At 34.0% G+C, this 18,982-nt stretch overlaps 2 protein-coding genes across 5 annotated transcripts; one reads left to right on the top strand and one right to left on the bottom strand.

The window, feature by feature from the left end:
- The first annotated feature begins 6,951 nt into the window (after positions 1-6,951).
- Positions 6,952-16,408, top strand: LOC107433746 (kinesin-like protein KIN-7O). 4 transcript variants are annotated; one of them, XM_016045091.4, is made up of 32 exons: positions 6,953-7,295; positions 7,382-7,471; positions 7,626-7,744; positions 7,946-8,059; positions 8,145-8,226; positions 8,343-8,410; positions 8,498-8,569; positions 8,746-8,891; positions 8,974-9,076; positions 9,153-9,233; positions 9,365-9,433; positions 9,527-9,586; positions 9,666-9,827; positions 9,930-9,986; positions 10,124-10,369; positions 10,442-10,504; positions 10,590-10,721; positions 10,879-10,983; positions 11,225-11,296; positions 11,504-11,653; positions 11,907-12,020; positions 12,103-12,189; positions 12,278-12,481; positions 12,568-12,756; positions 13,052-13,258; positions 13,391-13,480; positions 13,571-13,711; positions 14,091-14,188; positions 14,865-14,943; positions 15,025-15,189; positions 15,350-15,508; positions 15,834-16,408. In XM_016045091.4, exons 1-32 carry the CDS (start codon positions 7,172-7,174, stop codon positions 16,056-16,058), a joined length of 3,873 nt encoding a protein of 1,290 aa, XP_015900577.4. In that variant the 5' UTR covers positions 6,953-7,171; the 3' UTR covers positions 16,059-16,408. The 4 variants fall into 4 exon arrangements, with proteins under 4 accessions (XP_024923871.3, XP_015900577.4, XP_024923869.3 ...); XM_025068101.3 differs by having other exon boundaries at positions 14,091-14,203; XM_025068103.3 differs by lacking the exon at positions 11,225-11,296 and having other exon boundaries at positions 6,952-7,295; positions 14,091-14,203.
- Positions 16,409-16,596: 188 nt separating this feature from the next.
- Positions 16,597-18,839, bottom strand: LOC107435882 (uncharacterized). The gene is made up of 7 exons (XM_016047516.4): positions 18,385-18,839; positions 18,026-18,118; positions 17,664-17,808; positions 17,429-17,539; positions 17,271-17,353; positions 17,126-17,183; positions 16,597-16,813 (listed from the first exon to the last, which is right to left on the bottom strand). The coding sequence occupies exons 1-7, from the start codon at positions 18,679-18,681 to the stop codon at positions 16,734-16,736; spliced, it is 867 nt and encodes a 288-aa protein (XP_015903002.1). The 5' UTR covers positions 18,682-18,839; the 3' UTR covers positions 16,597-16,733.
- Between the last annotated feature and the right edge of the window lie 143 nt (positions 18,840-18,982).

The raw sequence follows: 18,982 nt of genomic DNA, 5'->3' as shown, positions 1-18,982 counted from the left end.
ATCTATGGATAAAAGGGGAGGGAAATAACAAAATAATTAAGAAAAAATTCTTGTGAAAAATCAAAAAAAAAGAAAGAAAGAAACATAACAATAAATATTTATTGAAAAAAATATATATGATATTAAAAATGTTAGTAGAAGAGATTTCAAAATTTAACTTTTTAAACATAAAAATGTTCTACTTTTTATTTTTTAAAAATCTGTAGGACACTCTTTTATATATATATATATATATAATATACGGAGCCTAGAAAACAAATTATTCTTAACTTTAATCCTCTGTTCATTATTTCATACTGATGGCCCAATAGATAGCTATCATTTTAGGTGTTTTTTAAAAAAGTAGCCACCTCGTAATATGATTTTTGAAGAATAGTAAATTTTTTTTTTTTTTTTAAAACTAGCCACCTTGGGACAAAAATATCCTTGATAAAATTGAAAATTATGCAATAGGTTTTTTTTACCCTTTTCTTCTTCCTCTACACAGCCGTTCATGCAAGGATTTCTCTAACATGCCACTCTTTGCATCTCATCTCCTCTCACTCTCATTTTCTTGTATTTTCTCATATCTGAAACTAAACTCAGGTAAAAATTTTATCTTTTTTCTTATTAGATGAAACTAGGTAAATATGTGTTTTTTCTCTTTTTTCTCTTTCTCTTTTTTCTCTTTCTCTTTTTTCTTGTATTTTTTGTTAGTTTTAGAATTTTTAAGCTTTTTATTTAATATGGGTATGCAAGAAATTAATTTATGAGTTGTTATATATGAGTTTAAAGATACTTAGGTGGCATATGGTTTGAAAATGGGATAAAATTTGTGTAAAACTGAAAAATTGCGAAAAATAGTAAAAACGGAGGAAATTTGGCGAAAAAGATGAACTTCCACCATTTTTCTCCAATTTGTCAGTTTTTGCAAGTTTTCTGCTAGTTTTCTACCAGTTTTCCTCCAGTAGAAAAAGGCCATATTTGGCGAGAAAAAAAAAGAAACAAAATCAACTTTTTTAATACAATTAATACGTTTGTTTAGTATTATTCAAATTTTTATATATTTATTGATTTAGTTTAACGTTATTCATTTAATTTTGTAATAAAATGGAAGATGATGATATTGTAATTGTGATTTCATACAATGGAACATAGGCACAAAATGATGGTGGTAATTGAGAATATCAAAATGGTAAAAATATAATAGTTTCCGTCGGCAAGAGATGCACAAAATCAGAGTTAGAGGATGAGATTTTCAATTCTATTGAGATAGATTGAAATGAATATTTGCTAAAGTTAAAATGGATATATGGACGATGTGCAAAAAAAGTTGGATCCTACAGAAATACGCTGTGATAGGGATGTGAAATGCTTTCTTCAAGAAGTGAGTAATGGACGGATGACAATGATGCGGCTTCCAATGTATGCTGAGGTGATTTCAAAAGTTGAACATGTATGTAGAAATGTTCATCAAACAACCTTTGCTTTGGATAATGGGATTAATCTTCATTCTTTTTCTTGTCCTCCAATTGGTATTCGTCTACCACAAGTTTCCGGTACTGAACCTATTCAGGCTACATCTCAGGAAATTAGGGTTCAAGAAACTCAGTTTAGAGATCAAGTTGATGTTCATGGGGCCTGGATATCATTTAACATCCACGAAGGAGTTGATGTTAGAGGTGACTATGCTGAACAGTTTCCTAACGATGAGGAGATGAGCAGTTGCATAATATTGATCATGATGAGAATTACAATGCAGCAGGGGATGATGTTGATCATAATGATGTAGATTTTGATTATGAGTTGCCAGACAATGATAATGATATGCATTCTGAAATAAACAATGAAGGAGTTGATAATGTTAGGCAGAGGATGCAACGCATACCATCCCAAGGTGAAGATGTTATTGGATGTAGATGTAGTCGATGCGGTGGTGTTAGATATTATAGCCAGAGATGTACGAATCCATTATCTTATGCTTCGAATTAGGAAGTTTTAATTTAGTATTATGGTTTAATATCTTTTGATAATTATTTCATATCTTGGATATTATATTTTCTACTCGATGGTGGAAGATTTATTAGCAATTTTTTTTTTTTTTAAGAATTTAATCCCAAATGAAAAGAGGCTTTCTGGGGTTGATTTTAAATCTTTAATTTACATCCATTTTATGAAATGTCCAAATAATTTTGAAAAGAAAAAATTATATATATCATTTTTTCTTTTTTTTTAAATGGTTATTGATGTTAAAAGTCAATACATTTTTTGTTAAATCCATTTTCATCTTATATAATATTTGTCTCCACTCTCAATTCTTTTACCCCACTATCAATTTAAATAATTTATTAGAAATTAATTTTCCAAGTGGAGGAAACTAGTTTCCGACAAGAGTAAATTTTATTCAACAATTTCCGCTTGGAGGAAATTTTTTCCAACAGGAGGAAAACGATTTCTGTTTGGAGGAAAAATTTTCCGCCTGGTGGAAAATTATCCAGAAGCTTCAATTGACCTCCATATGGGATTTCCGACCGGAGGAAAATGTATCCAGAAGCTTCAATTCACCGATTTTCTGTATGATTTTATTGCATAATTGCTTTAAAAAAATCATTAAAAAATGTGTAGTACAATGGACAATAGTGGCAACAGCCGAATCAAATCATTTCCTCTTCCTACCTAATTCTACACTCCAACCTCCAGCTCTTCCACCTCTCTCTGCTCGAAGCTTCATCATTTCCTCTTCATCATAACCTTGCATATCAGGCCCCCCTCCAGCCATGGACATTAGGGCCATAACGACAAATTGGTCTGTATTAGGTTCAAAGGGAATGCAACATGCCACCAACTTAGACACCAAAAACTGCATCAAATAATAATCAAAATAAAGTAAAGAAAACTAGAGAGAGGGGAACAATTGATAATAAATTATAAAATCATCACGAATTAAAAGGAAGATATACTTGAAGCTGCTCACCAAACACAGAACCAAATATACTACAAGATATTGAGCAAGTTTTTCTATTCAAATAACAAGATAATTAACATAAACTTTAGGAAGATGTCACACCATGAAAATTAATTACATAAGAAAAAAGTCCTCATTACACACCAAAGAAAGAAAGGAATTTTACTCTTTCTTCAGGAGGATATCCACATTCAACCATAGGAAATTTCTTTTTTCAGTTTGAAATAAGTTTCTAAAATAGGAACCAATTTTATCAATAACATGATTATGAATCAACTTTCTAGTTTACAGAACTCACTTTCCAGATCACTCATGGAAAAAGAAAAAGAAGTACACACGAAAAAACCTAAAGGGAAAAAGGAAATAAATTGGACCAATGAAGAAGAAGAATCTAAATGTATACCTTTATATATCTTTTTCCCTTTTAACAGTGTAATGAAAGTTTTTTGCATAATATATTTATTCCACTTCGCTTTATTATTTAGCCACACAAAGCCTCCATTGAAGTAAAACACCATGAGAATTTTTAAATTTGAAAAGAGTACCTGGGAGCAAATAAGCATTGACAATAATTGCTTCCAAAACACTACCTAAAGACAAGAAATTTTTTTCATAAATGGAGTCAATTATGACAGTGTTTGGAAGCTTTGCTCTTCTATGTTTCTTCCTCAACTTGTTGATACATTCAGGCCTCTTCTTAGTAGTCCCATCTCTATGTTGCTCACTCCACGCCTACAACATTCTACACATCGCCAATTCCCCGTTAGTAGAAATAAAACTTGGCCAGTCTAAAATCTTTACCTTTACCCATTTTCCATAACCAAAAACCCAAAACAAAGGTTCAAACTTTGGATTTCTTTTTTTTTTTTTCCCCTCAATTTTCTCATCAACCAAACATTAGAGAATACATTGAAAAAATATGAAATTAAGAAAATATGAAATTAAGTGTAAAAAAAGAAAAAAAAAAAAAAGAAAGCTCTGTACGTGAATGATATCAGAGAGAAGAATTGCTGGGGTAACACCACTGCAGTCCAAGCTCCAGACAGGACAGAAAGAGACTCCTTCCTATACGAGTAGTGAAGAATGTTAGAGAACTGTGGTTGGTTGTTGACCAATAGAAAGAATGCCATATCTTCCCGTTGCATCCGTCTTCAGGACGATCTAGTCACAGGGTTTCACTTCTCAGTGAGTGAAAGATAGCGCCCCCTTTTGGGTATGCAGATACTAAGAGCCCTCTCACTACCAACCAGCAGACATCATCTGGCTGGGTCTTGCCGGTATCAACAACAAAAAAAAAACTTGAGGATCTGAGAAGCAATCCAATTTCAACTGGGTCGTTTGGTCTTTTTTCCATTTCCAATTTTGGGATCCATATCTTGGTCTTCTTCTTCTTTTGTTTTAGGGGATGTTATAGATCTGGCATATTCGATGAATCTAAGAAATGGGTCCTCCTCTTCTACTTCCAAATCTTCAAAGGCTATGTCTAAATCCTTTAATTTTTTTTTTCACCAAGTTTCAGATATAAAATTTTCTTGAATTAATTACCTTGCTGAAGCAAAATTCCAATATTACAACAGTTCATAAATAATCAACCACTAGCAAAAAAAAATAAAACAAAAAGTAGAGAAAGAAGGAATAGGTGGTTGCAGCGGCACCAGCACAGACGCAACCTGCGGCTGTGGCGACAACTAGCTTTTGGTGATGACGGCAATGGTGTTGGTGCGGCGACGACTGGCTCTTGGTGGCGACGACAATGGTGCAGCTGTGGTGATGACTAGCTCTTGGTGGCTATGGCAATGATGCAGCTGTAACGATGACTGGTTTTTGGTGGTGACTGCAATGGTGTTTTTGGAAAGGGAAAGCCCTAGCCTAAGTTTTGAAAGGGAAAGGGAAAACAAGAAAAAAAAATATAAAAAAATATAATAAAAGATATTTTAATCTAAATGTGTTAAAAGTTGGTTATTTTAAAAAAAAAAATAAAAATTTTGCTATTTTTCAAGAATAGATCTACGGGATTGTTAGTTTTCAAAAAACCCATCCTTTTAGTAGCTAGCCCAATATTGAAGTGCTCTCTTGGGCCAGCCCCTAACTATTTATAACCAACCCTTTCATTCGACCTGGAGTGCTTCTGTTTACGCGCTTAAAATTTCTCTTTACCTACAAGGCATTTACATGCAAAATTACCAAAAACCTTTGATTTTTCATTTTTGCTTTTGAATTTTTTTAGCCATTTTTTTATTCAAAAAGAAACTACGCTGCGCAGACCCTGATGGCGGCTGAACCTTCTAGTTGTCGTCGTTTTGGAAGTCTTGGAGTCGTTGGATTTCATTGTTTTGAACTGGGTTGTCATTGACAATGTCTTTTTGGATTTCATTGCTTTGAATTGGGTTAACATTGGTAATCAGATCCGAGGTTTGAAGATTTGGGAAAATAAAGATTTTTCATTTTGTTCAAGGTGTTACGCCTCTTTATTCGGTCCCCTCTCTTAGAAATTTCCGATAGATTGAGAATGTCAGATACAACATAGAAGCACAAGATAATAAGACACTTCTGAACACATTATGCTACTCAATACTGCTTTGAAATACAAAATTATTATGCTTGGGCTAGAGATTTTTATTTTTTCTTTTTCTTGTTTTATTTTTTTTTTAATATTTTATTATTCTTAATTATATAGAAAACAAAAGGTTGATCCGAATGCGCCGTGGAGGAGCTTTCCGATGATATTCTTGTTTGTATACTGTCTTTATTGCCGCTAAAGGAAGCAGCAGCTACTAGTATCCTCTCAACACGATGGCGTTATCTGTGGACGTTTGCATAGTTGATTCTCCATTTCGAATTCGACGCATAATCTCTGTGCCCTTCTTCTATGAACCTTAAATGAGTATTTGAATGAGAAAACGAAGAGCTACTTCAATCTGGTAAATTATGCGGTGGGCCAATAGTCGGGTGATATGGACTTGTTCCAGTTAAATACTCTTTGACGCACAGCGATGGAATTCATCGATAAGTGGGTTAAGTTTGCTTTGAGAAATAAATCACTTGAAAGGCTTGAGTTGGATTTCTATCTGTTCTTTCGGTTTAAGCTTAAAAATTGCTGCAAATTTTCCTACATACCTGTTTTCCGTGACCAAAGTTTCATTGGGTTGAAGTCTCTCAAAGTGCTTTCGCTGACTCATGTCTTTGTGAGTGCAAAACACATTGATTATTTGTTGTCTATTAATGCTCCACTTCTTGAGCTCTTGTCTGCGAAAACTTCGTCAGAACTGGTTCATTAACATAATGCATTCGGTGATGCTGAGCGTATTACCTACTTGTTGAGGTACTGTGTCGCAATCGAGAAAATTGTTATCAATTGCAAGTACAATAATACTTCAACAGATTTAGCATTCTTGGAAAAGAAAAAATGTTGGAGCATGAAGAATTTGCATGCCTATAAATTCCTGCTGATTGTTATCCATGCTTTATTATGCTAATTTTATCGAATATTTAGATTTGATTTGTTAGTTATCGTTTATTATATTCATGTTACATGAGCTTATATTTCAGTAATTAGTTGCTAGTATTGTGCAAAATTTTGATGTAATTGTAATTTCCTTTAAAGCTATTTTATATGAAAATAAATATGAATTCAGAAGGAAATGCATATGGTTAATCCAAATTAATATACGATCTTTATTTATATGAAAATAAATATGTATTTTAGAATGTAATTCATATGATTAATTCAAATTAATAAATAATATTAATATTAAACTATTAGCTATGTACTTAAATTGTTACTATAATAACAAATAAACAGAAAAAAATAAATTACTTGATGGTAAAAAAAAATAAAGCAATTTTATTTTACCTTGGAAATAGAAAAGTAGTTATTAATGGTTAAAAAAAAAAAGGAAAAAAAAGAAAAAATTCAAAACAAAAAACAGGGCGCGTTTTTATAAAGCCTAATACATATTTCTCGAGACATATAAAGGCTAATATTTTGAACGATGATTGTGGGTGATCTTTTTTCTGGTTCTCACTTATAATATTTCTCGTTAAAAAAAATAAAATAAATAAAAATCCCTAGTTTGAGGCTTGAAATTCCACGACTTTAAGGCGGGAAAATCAGCGTTGCCCCAAAACAAAAAAGGAGGGCTCATTTCCTCCACCACAGTATTCCTTCCACTGCGCGCGACTCTGCCAGAAAGAAAGCCTCTCTTCTCTTCGTCCTACTCGTTGGAAATGGATAGAATACACGTGGCGGTTCGTGCTCGGCCACTCTCACCGGAAGACGCCAAGACCAGCCCTTGGCGTATCTCAGCCAACTCCATTTTCATCCCCAGCCACTCCTCCAAGTTCGAATTCGGTATTTTCTTCTTCTTCTTCTTCTTCTCTCTCTCATTTTTTTGTTTCCTCTTTCGTTTCCAATTTTGTAATTATTTTGTTTCTTAGATCGCATTTTCGGTGAGGATTGCAAGACAATCGATGTTTATCAAGCTCGCACTAAAGAAATAGTCGCCGCTGCAGTTCGTGGTTTTAACGGTGCACAAAATTCAAATTTACATGATATTTTATTATTATTTTTATTATTATTTTTTTGTTCAAATTAATTGTACTATTCAAAAGAGAATTTATGCTCCAAATATGGAAACATCGGATTTTTGTTTAATTTCTCATTGGTTCGAGTTTATTGTAGGCACTGTTTTTGCTTATGGGCAAACCAACAGCGGCAAAACTTACACTATGAGAGGGTCAGCTATGGAGCCCGGAGTAATTCCTCTCGCCGTGAGCGATATGTTCAACGCAATTCATGAGGTACACATTTCAATCTCATTTTGCTAGGGAATTTTTAATTTTTATTTTATTATCATCGAAACTCCATTTTGAAGTAACCATGACCAAACAGTTGGAACTCACTTTGTTTCTCATACTGATACGGGACTATTTCATCTGATTTGTATGAAATTTGACAAATAGAATTCCTTTGTTTGTTTGCTTTTTTGTTATGCATTTTAGAACTCGGATCGGGAATTCCTTCTCCGAATGTCATACATGGAAATTTATAACGAGGAAATAAACGATTTATTGGCTCCTGAGCATCGAAAACTTCAGATTCATGAAAATCTAGAGGTACCTTCTTTTTCTTATGTGGTTATCAGTGTTTGTGAAAGTCTGAGTACTAAAATGAGTAGTCTGTCTTTTTCTTTATTTGCAGCGGGGAATCTATGTTGCTGGGTTACGAGAAGAAATTGTTGCCACTCCTGAGCAAGTCCTTGATCTCATGGAGTTTGGAGAATGTTAGTAGCTGAAATTGTTGCGTCAGATTCATCTAGTCGCATGTCTAATTGGTTTGTTCATATTTGTCCATTTGATATTAGTTTTATTGTTTTATTTAATTATTTTTAAATTTCAGCTCATCGGCATATTGGAGAGACAAACATGAACCTTCATAGTAGTAGGTCCCACACTATTTTCCGAATGGTAAAATTACTCTTCCTTCTGTTTTTTTAAGCATATGGATATACTAAAAGTTTACATGTTCATCCAATTAATGATATTACTTTTTAGATAATTGAGAGCCGGGATAAAACTGAAGATGAAGATGCCAATGCTTGTGATGCTGTTCGTGTTTCAGTTTTGGTAAGTCATTACTGAAATAGACCTTCTTTACTTGTCACCTTTTCTATTATTTGCATTTACTTTTGGTTCAACAGCTGGTGTTGTCTATAATTTGTATGATTTGTATTTTATAAACTCTGTATAATTTGTATGATTTGTATTTTATAAATTCTGTGGTCTTTTTGTTCTTCTACTAGAATTTAGTGGACCTTGCTGGTTCAGAACGTGCTGCAAAAACTGGTGCAGAAGGTGTTCGATTGAAAGAGGGTTCCCACATTAATAAAAGTTTGATGACATTAGGAACGGTAATTAAAAAATTAAGTGAAGGTGCTGAGAGTCAAGGGTAGGTCTTATGCTTGTTATGGAACATGTGGAAAATGCTATTCATTTCAAATCAAACTGACATTGTTCAATATTACATGCAGGAGTCATGTTCCATATCGAGATAGCAAACTGACACGTATTTTGCAACCAGCTCTCGGTGGAAATGCAAATACAGCTATGATATGTAATATCACGCTTGCACAGGTAACACTTCATAAGGTCAATAGACCCCTGCTTGGTTGATATTGTTTCTTTTATGCACTTTTGTCTTTCTTGGCAGATTCATGCAGATGAGACCAAAAGCAGTCTTCAATTTGCAAGCAGAGCACTACGAGTCACAAACTGTGCTCATGTCAATGAGGTTTTTCTTTAATCTAGCTCTCATTTTCATAAACTTTTTCTTTTTGCTTTAGTTTTTGTGCATCTTTTTTGGTTGTTTTTTTGCATTGATATGTCTTCTTTAACAATCCAATTTTATTTGGTTCATGCCAGATTTTAACAGATGCTGCTTTGTTAAAGCGTCAAAAGAAAGAAATTGAGGAGCTTCGATCCAAGTTGCAGGTTAGTCTAATTTTTATATTAGTTGCTGTCATTTATAGAATATCACGATGCATTTGAATTATTGGTCATTTAACTTGTTAAATCTGTATTCAGGGATCACATTCAGAGCATTTGGAAGAGGAAATCCTCAATTTGCGGAATACATTGTTACAGGTTTGAAATGTTAACTCTGCCGTTTTCTCTAACTACAAGAATGAAACATATTTTGGAATTTTTCATTATTTCCCTGCAGACTGAGCTGGAGAGAGAGAGAATAGCTTTGGAGTTGGAGGAGGAAAAGAAAGCCCAAGCTGAATGGGAGAGGATGGTGCAACAGCAAGCAAAGCAAATTGAAAACCTAAGCTCTATGGTTTTGTATTCAAATAGGGAAGAAAATCGTGATCGTCCTAAAAAGGTTTCTACAATGTTTAACACTTGTTCATATCTGTGCAAACATTGAAGCTTGTTTTTTCCTCTCTCTTTGGTTTATGTTAAAATCCTGTGTTTCCTACCACAGGAGAAAAGAAGGGATACATGGTGTGCAGGTAACCTCTCAAGGGAAACTCTTGTAGAGGTAATAATTTATTATTGCTTCAATTTTAACTGATCAATTTTTATAGTATGTCATTTATGAAACATTTATGAAATTGTGGAGTCCTAGTTTCTTAATAAGTACATAAGTATAAACTGGAGCATTTTGGTGCATATCAGGTATATTCTACCATCCAGTCAAAGGCTTCTGCTATGAAACCCATGAAACGTAAACGTGATATGGGACCACTTCTACCTTTCGAAGAACTGGTGAATGGAGCAGACAATGCTGAAGAAGAATCCCGCAAACAAGATGAATATTTTAAAACTAACACGTCTGAGGACTGCAATCTTCCGGATCCATGTGCTTTATTGCATATAACAAACAGAAGAAAAGTGCCTCTCAGGAAAAAAGGCTTACCCATGGTTTGTATCTTGTCTTTTCCTTGACATTTCCTATACTGAAAATTACTAGTCTTATCTCTATACTTCTGGCAGGACAATGAATTAGCAGAAATGCAAGCAGAATATGAAGATTTGCTAATAAGATTTGAGAGTCAGGTTGCCACTTTTTCTTTTTCACATTTTTCTGTCATATTATTAGCAAGCTGTGGTTTTATTATTTATTGATCTATTTGTCATGCAGAGAACTGAAAGCGAAATACAAATTGATTATTTGACAAGAAAGCTTGCCGAGGCTCATTCTGCTAATTATCTAACTAAAGGTACAACAAGGGAGTCAGAGGCTATTCTTGTGATCAAGAGGCTTCAAGAACAGGTCACCCTATCTTCTGTCCTTGTGCTTTCTCTCTACTATTCTTCCTTATGATTATTTGCATCTCTTGGCAATCATTTTCTATTTGATGCTGATTTAAAATTCTTTTGTCTTTTAGTTTGCAAAATTTTTCGTTTAAAAACTTTCATCTACCTTGCAGATTAAGATGTTGGAAATGGAGAAGTCTTCCAGCCAGCAAAATCTGGATAGTATTGTTGATCTGGCAATGGAGCAGAACATTTGTGCCAGAGAGAAATTTGAAGAGGTAATGATGGTTTATATTGCATTGCTATGATCATATAAATATCAATTTTACTGCTTAGCTATATTGATTGTTTTAATTTATGATCCTCTGGACTGCTTCAGGTCAAGAGGAGCCTGAATCATTTATTGTCTGGAAGGGCCATCATAATCATTTCTTTACATCATTGTTCTAAGCTGTTGCATTAACATGTTCATTTCTGTTTCCATATGTGGATTTTTAATATATTTTTTAATTTTCTCAGCTCTATGAAGAGCTTGTGAATGCACGTGAGGAAGCCAGGGTTGCTCATGAACAACTTGCTTCAAATGAATCTGTAAGAGAGAGGGGGGGGGGGGGGGGGGGGGGGGGGGGGGGGAAGGAACCATATATGTACCCTTCCTCTTTTATAGGTTTCTGTGATGATAATCTCTTAGCTTATCTTCTCGACATTTTCTTTGAGTTCATAGTTTTCTTGATCTTGGTGAAGTATAATTGTTCACTATTATAACAGTGCAACTAATCTATAAAAAACCTTTTTTAGGAGGGGTGTTTAGATTCTGAGCACAAGCTATTTAAGGAAGTGCAAGAAATAGTAATGGAAGTCCAAAACTCAAAAGTAGTTATTGACAGTATCTCCTCACTCATGGAAGATGTCTCGAGGACTTTTTCTGGTCAAATTGAAACATTCCTTGTAAGTATCTTGAAACATCACACGATGGTTTTAATGGTTCTATCCTAGAATGAACTAAGCAGTTATCGCTGAGATTTAGTTCTTCTTCGTCTTCTTCTTCTTTTCCTGTGTTTTTTTTTTTTAATAAATATTTATCAAAAGAAAATCTCCACCTTTACATCTGTTATAATAAGACACTTGCTTCCTTCTTTACTGGTACACTTATTTCCTCCTTTACTAGTCTAAATGTTTAATTATATTCCATGCAACATAGGATTTCAAGACTTTGATGTGCCAGTATTCTCTCCAAGTAAAATCAATTATAAGGGATCAGGACAAGTTAAACTCTTGCATTATACAGAAAGTTTCTGAACTTGAAAATCAGAAGGTGTGCAATTTTCTACATGTTGAAGATTTGAAGATTACTTTCTAGCTATATTGAGAATAATTGCTAATATTCTGGGATGCAGCGTCTTTTATACAATCAATCAGTTGAACTTCAGAACCAGATAGAAGAGCTAAAACTAGATGCTCAAAATTCAGCACAGTCTTTGAGAGTAAGCTTTGTAACACACATACATCTTTTATTTATCTATATCATTGTTAAAGCTGTGCTTTGTTCTTAAATGTTTAATTTCATTTCAGGAAGTTATGGAACAACGAGATTCAGAAAGGGGAGAATATCTTTCCCATATTCAAGTTCTTGAAAAGGAAATATCACGCTTATCATCCTGTTCCTTGGCCAGGGAAAAAGAAACTTTGAGAAAGGATCTTGAGAAAACAAAAACAAAGTTAAAAGAGACTGAGTTCAAGCTTAAGAATGCCATGCAGGAGAAAACTAAAATTGAGGTTTGATACTATATCTTGCTTTCTCATGGGGGTCATCTTATTTAATTCCAATTACCATCCTTTACTGATGCATCCGCAATTTTTAGGGTGAGAAGGCATTTGCGGAACGAGAAATAAAACGTTTGCATGGTCAGAACTCTCTTCTTGAACGTGATATTAACAAACGTGAGTCACTTGCTGGTAAAAGGCGTGACTCCATTTCAGATAAGGGTTCAAAGATTTTTGATCCAAAAAAGGCTAAAGGTCTTGCCGCACCCTTTGAACAGACACTGCAGGTGATTAGTATGGGATTCAATATTTGTTCTTGGATTTTTGGACATCAAACATGTGCAACGCAAGTTCTAAAGTTAGATTTGAGTGAGAGAATAAATAAGAAATAATTTACCATTAATTTACTACAAAATTAAACCCCTTTGCTTTGCATCTTTCATGTTCATGGTCCTCAGGTTACTCTACATCGTTCAAGTAATACGTGCATAGGAAAACCATGACTTTTGTCTTTTGAACTTTTAGCCAACTTCATGCAGATATTTGTCCTACTTATCATTTGTTTCTTTTTATATTTTACAGGAGGAATACAAGAAGATGGAAGTGTATGCTTTTGAAATGGAAACAAGAATTGTTTCTCTAGAAGAGGAATTATCAGCTGCAGTCAGGGAAAAAGAAGAAACTTTGTCTAAAAATGATGATCTGACTTCTGTATTAGAAGATTTATCTGAAAAGTTGAATATATCAAACTTGGAATTGAAGACGTCGCAGGAAGAGGTTGCAGCCCTTGTAAGTTTTTTTCTTCCTGTTATCTATAGACTTCACTGGTTCCTTCTTTTTCCATCATTAAACTTTAAACAGCTATTATGTTATATGTTTTAAAGTTTCTTATTTGGCTTCTTAACTTTTATCATTTATCAGAGCCAAGGGCTGGAAGAATCTAAACTTGAGCAGCAAAGGATGGAAAGCACCATAAAAATGTTGGTGGAAGAAAAGGAGGAGTTAGCGATGGTAGCCTATTGTTTTTTACAAACATCAATCTCTAGTCTGTGCGAGTTTTATTGGTGTGAAGTTCACCGGATTATAACTCTGGTTTTGCAGCGGCTTACAGATTCTCTTTTAGAAATGGAGGAGGAAAGGGCAGTATGGTCAGCTAAGGAGAAGGCTTCTGTTGAAGCCATAGAAGAGAAATCAAAGTTACACGATACAGAGATTTTATCATTGTCAAAAGAATTGACTGAGGTAAGATTCATAACTCTTCTTGTTTTTTTTTTTTTTTTTTTTTTTTTTTTTTTTTTTCTCTTACATTTATATTCCTATTCCATTAATTCTGGTATCAATATAAAGGCTTCTCTTCTCCATTTACTTATTGTCATAACTCTTATTTATTTATTTTTTTTCTTACATTTATATTCCTATTCCATTAATTCTGGTATCAATATAAAGGCTTCTCTTCTCCATTTACTTATTGTCTGAGCATGTCTCCTTCACACCCCTGAACTTTTTGCCCTTATGAAGGGTAATATTATGTTTCTTGCCTCTAACATTGTGAATTAGAATGTTTGGAATCCACATAGCATGTTATTTACTTGATCTGGTTATCATCGTCTTAAAATGTAAGGTGAGGAATGAATTGGAATCTTTTCGACAAGAATGCAAAGTTCTAAAGGAAAAATTAACTTGCTCTCGAGAAGAAGCAGAACGGGATAAGATATGCAGGTATGTCTCTTTTAGGTATGTTTTGGACTTAGCTGCAAATCAAGCATAATTATTGCCTTGATGGTCAATTGCAATTTGTGCATTTCCCCACCGTATTATTGTTTCCTCAACTATGTATATACATGAATTCTTTTTATTTTTTTATTTTTTATTTTTTTATTTTTTTTATTTTTAAACTTTTTCCTTTTCTCTATTTAATGGAATCAAATATTAGGATTACACATCTTCAAAAGAACGATATTACTGCTAATAGAAATACCAAATTTTAACATATAAATATTTGGTAATTTGCAGTACAACTTAAAACAGTAGTATAATATTTTGAGGCTTCTTGGATGTGCCTTAAGGCTTTCGGATCTCTTTCATGGATTATTGTGCTTATGTACACACACACACACACACAAAGATTATATATAGAACCTCTCAACTTTTGTTTTTTTGTTTTATTTGGTGATTTACCCCCATCACTCACTATATTGTTCTTGACTATCTTATTATAATTTTTATCATTTGAGAATGTACACAATGCCCCTCTGTTGCCTGCAAAGTTTATAATGAATTATTATCAAATGATTTGTTGCTGGAACCTCTACCAGCCTTTTGTTTTAATGTTGCAGTTATAACTTACAACCGTAAAAAACAAACAGCTGATGCTTCCATTTCAATTTTTTTACAGCATTGACAAGACTTTGGGAGTTGATAAAATGAAAAATAAACTAAAAATAGATGAACTTGGGAATAATCAATCTCAAGAGGTAAATCATTTTCTTGTAATTATTTTATGGTTATGAACTATCTATGACTGCTTAACTTACTTTTATTGATTTAATTGTCAGACATTAAACTCAAATATGGAGATGCTTGTTTCTGATCATCATCACGCTTGCAAGGAAGTGGATATGCTTCAAAAGGATTTGCCATATCTGAAAAACGAAAAAGAAGATTTGTCAATTCAAATTAGGGATTTGGATATGAGATCCAAACTTTCAAATGATTTGCAGGTTTTTTTTATTTTTTATTTTTTATTTTTTTGGGTTGGGTTTTATTGTTTTTTGTTTTTTTGTCAATCCATGCATAAGAAATATACTTGAAACTGAGATCGTTTTTGAAAAAGTTATGGCATGCTTTTTTTTGACTGGTCATACATTCTGCACTTGACAGGATCTTAAAAACCAACTTCTCACAATGGCAGAGGAAAGAGATAAACTAATTACCCAGGTACACAAACAGCAGAGCCATGCAGCTGAAGTGGAATTTCTTAAAACTCAAGCGGAGGAATTGAATAGGAAAATTTCCAGCATGGAAGTCAAGATGCATAAAGTAAGTGCCTGAAAACTTTCTATTACAATTTATAAGTTTGATTTTTCATGTCACAAAGTATGGTAATACCATGCAGTATCAACATTTTGCTTCATTATTTACTGGTAAGGTGAACAGTAAATATTTATGCACTCTTGAAAAGATGCTAGACATTTTCTCTTTGAAAAAGGTTGCTACAACAATAAGTGTTTAAAGTTCTAAGATAATCGTATAGCCTTTTTATGACCCACAAATCCAAGTTCTTGCCCCAATTTGCTGAAACACACTTTTTAGAAATTCTGTTTCTTTCTAAGTCCTAGTTTTGTTGCCTTGTATGCTTAATCAGGATCAAGTTGACAATGGAAAAGAAATGGCAAAGCTTAGAATGAGGCTCAAATGGACACACGCGAGGGAAGTTACCTTTAAGAATAGATACATGGAAGTTATGAATGAGTCTGATCATATGAACAAGAAGTATGAGGAGGCAGCAGCAAAGCTGAAGGAGCGTTTGGTTTCGAAAGGAACTGAGGTTCTTAATCTCAAGAAGCAACTTTCTACCAAGGGGCAATAATCCTTTTAGCATAGTCAATTGATCCTTTTAGGATAGTCGGTTTTTGGGTTAAACGTAGTGGTAACGTTTTTGCTTTATATTTTGGGTGGTGGGGTGCAAAATCTAAGTTTTACTTTCAGGCCATTAAGACAAATGTCTCCCTTAGACTTTTCGGGCCGACGTGGAACATTTACTTTCTGGCCAGGATAAGTACGAGCTTGGAACCCCAACCCCCCCCCAAAAGAAGTACGAGCTTCAAATTGTTGAAATCAATTCATTTCCAATTTATTTTCAGCTCTCATTAAGGTTACTTGACAAATTGAAAATTTGTTAACGCAGACTTTCAAAACATGCTAGTAGTTGAGCCAAAAAAATAAAAAATAAAAAAAATACACGAATAATTTTAATAATTTTCTTTTGCTCTTTAATACTAAAATCTTGCAAAAAGCAGCGTGAACACCCAGAAGGGTAACCATATAGACACTGAAATGGTTCATACGTACCAAAGCAAAAGTTTCTTAAAATTCAGGCTTGAATTTATAATTTCAAAACCCAATCCTCAAAAAAATCTAATAAATATATAATAAAAATTTGTATATGCTCTCCAAAAGAACTTGCAGGAATTACAAGTTTTACCTAGAATATAAGATATTTCAGGACTAATTTTATCATCTAGAAGATGTAGAAGCCTGTAGATCACAATAGATTCCATTTATTCTCCAATGCCACGCAAATCTTTCCGATGCAGACTGCAGCACTCAATGGATAGCTAGAAACTGCAGAAGGTAGAAAGAAAGTAACAAATTAGATAATTCTTTTACCATGTTTCAAATAATGGCTAATTTTACATGAACAACGCACTCATTTATTGAAAAAACAAAGACAGTGCAAGAAAATTCTGTTGGAATAGGGATCCACTTGAAATTCAATAATGCAAAAGATATACGGTAATTACATAATCTGAACCATACGCAGATAACAAATAGAGAGCAGCACATCAACCTCATTTACAAGGACCAATATGCAATACATAACTCTTAAAGATTCTATAGAAATATAGTTCTGAAAGATAAATGCGGAACTCTTACTTGCTATATAATCGTCAGTATAGTCCGTCTCAACTTTTCCATGAGCCATTGCACCAACCTGAAGATACATCATATTGAGAATTTGAAGGTTTTTAAGTAACAAATAAATAAGCATACACGTGTACAAAGTTACTTCAATGCATACCACAAAAACTAGGCTTGTGTCGTTTGAATATGTTTCTACATAATCTTGCAACTTAACCAATTTTTCTGAACTATACGAGAGGCCTGCCATGCGTGCAAGATTTCTCCTCATTAGTTGCACATAACACGCAAACAATTACAAAGCACACAAAGACCCACCTATCTTGCGGGAGTTAAGAGGTAAATACTGTGTCACGGGGTTTCTGATCACCTTCATGAGTTTTTCACGCTTACCAACAGCATTTATACTCAGTTTCTGTAGCAGCTGCACTGCAAGTGATTATCAAGAGTAAAAAACCAGCAAAACAAAACAGCCTTCTTCAAAACAATTAATAGTCACAAAGTCATGCTGCTGCACAATGTTAGTGATTTAGGTGTAAATTGAGGAACTTACACATGATACCCGCGAACCGCTTGAATGTCCTAGGAATTCGAACATTAGGTTTGATTTCAATCAGATCGCCTTTATCAGTTTTCACATACACAGCTCGCAGCATACCAGCCTTATTCAGTACGCTATCTAAGATCATTAGAAGAGCCTGTATGCCACAGTATTTAGGATCATCATAAAATGGTTTACAGATTGGAAAAGTGATAAACCATAGCATAAATGATGTAACCCCATTACTAAAAAGGCATATCTATCTTATTTCATAGAACTAAAAACGATACTCTCGGTGAAACATCTTAAAACAACCACGTCTTAAAAAAAAAAGCGGATTAAGAGTAATTCCATGAGGAACCAAGGATGCTAACCTGATGAACAATATCAGGTCTGTAATCAGCAGGATTTCTATTATTTCTCCGCAAGAAATTGGAGTGATCATCGGAGTTCAAAAGCTGGTAAGTCTGTATGCATAAAAACAATAAGAATCCAACAAGAAAACCAAATATACATATAATTCAAAGAAAGCGTTTCTGTGGGGTACTATCTTCCCGTTTGTGACCCAAAAAAAAAAAAAAGGAGGCAAATTCCGAAATCAAATTCGGTAACTTGGGATATTATTTACGTACGATTATTTAAACCCAGAAAAGAAAAGAAAAGAATGCTCAAAACCTAAACTCCCCTATCAAACCAAATTCAAATGAAAAAATAGGGAAAAAAAAAAAACAACCTTTCCAACTTTGGCGACTTCCAGAGAAGCTTTCTCGAGTATAAAGGTGACCCCAGCTCTGTTGACATCCTTTTGATCACTTGGGGCCAGTGGGATTCCATCAAGCTCATCAATATCACCATTAGCACCATCTTTTTCCGTATCTACTGCTTGTTCATCATCTCCATTACTCGCAGTTTTGTGAAACATAGTCCTCTTAACAGCTTCAAGTTGTTGTTGCTCATCAGCTTCTTCCCTATAGTGTTTCCCTTCGCTCTTCTTTCTCTTCTTTCCCTTTACCGCATAAGGCCGAACCATTGCTACCTGAAAGAAAGCTGAAGACAAGAACGCGTGTGATTCGCCGGTTCAAGCTGCCACTTGAAAACCGCCCGGAGTAGCAGTAGCAGTGGTAAGGGATGGGATTGGATTGTAGCACTAATATGTATGGAATGGAATTTTATTATTAGGGTTCAGGATAGGCCTAAATCTCTGCCCCTGGCTCAGGTCTTGTTTGGGTTTTTCCTTTTGGGCAATTTGTGGGCTTTCCATACGGAAATCATCGTATTCAGGGCCCAGTGTAATTTACAAAAATTAAATTATTTATAGATTTTGTTACAAA

This window comes from Ziziphus jujuba, chromosome 11 (genome assembly GCF_031755915.1).
Source record: "Ziziphus jujuba cultivar Dongzao chromosome 11, ASM3175591v1".
Taxonomy (NCBI): Eukaryota; Viridiplantae; Streptophyta; class Magnoliopsida; order Rosales; family Rhamnaceae; genus Ziziphus; species Ziziphus jujuba.
The sequence above is the reverse complement of the archived record's forward strand: the minus strand, read 5'-3'. Positions and strand labels throughout refer to the sequence as shown.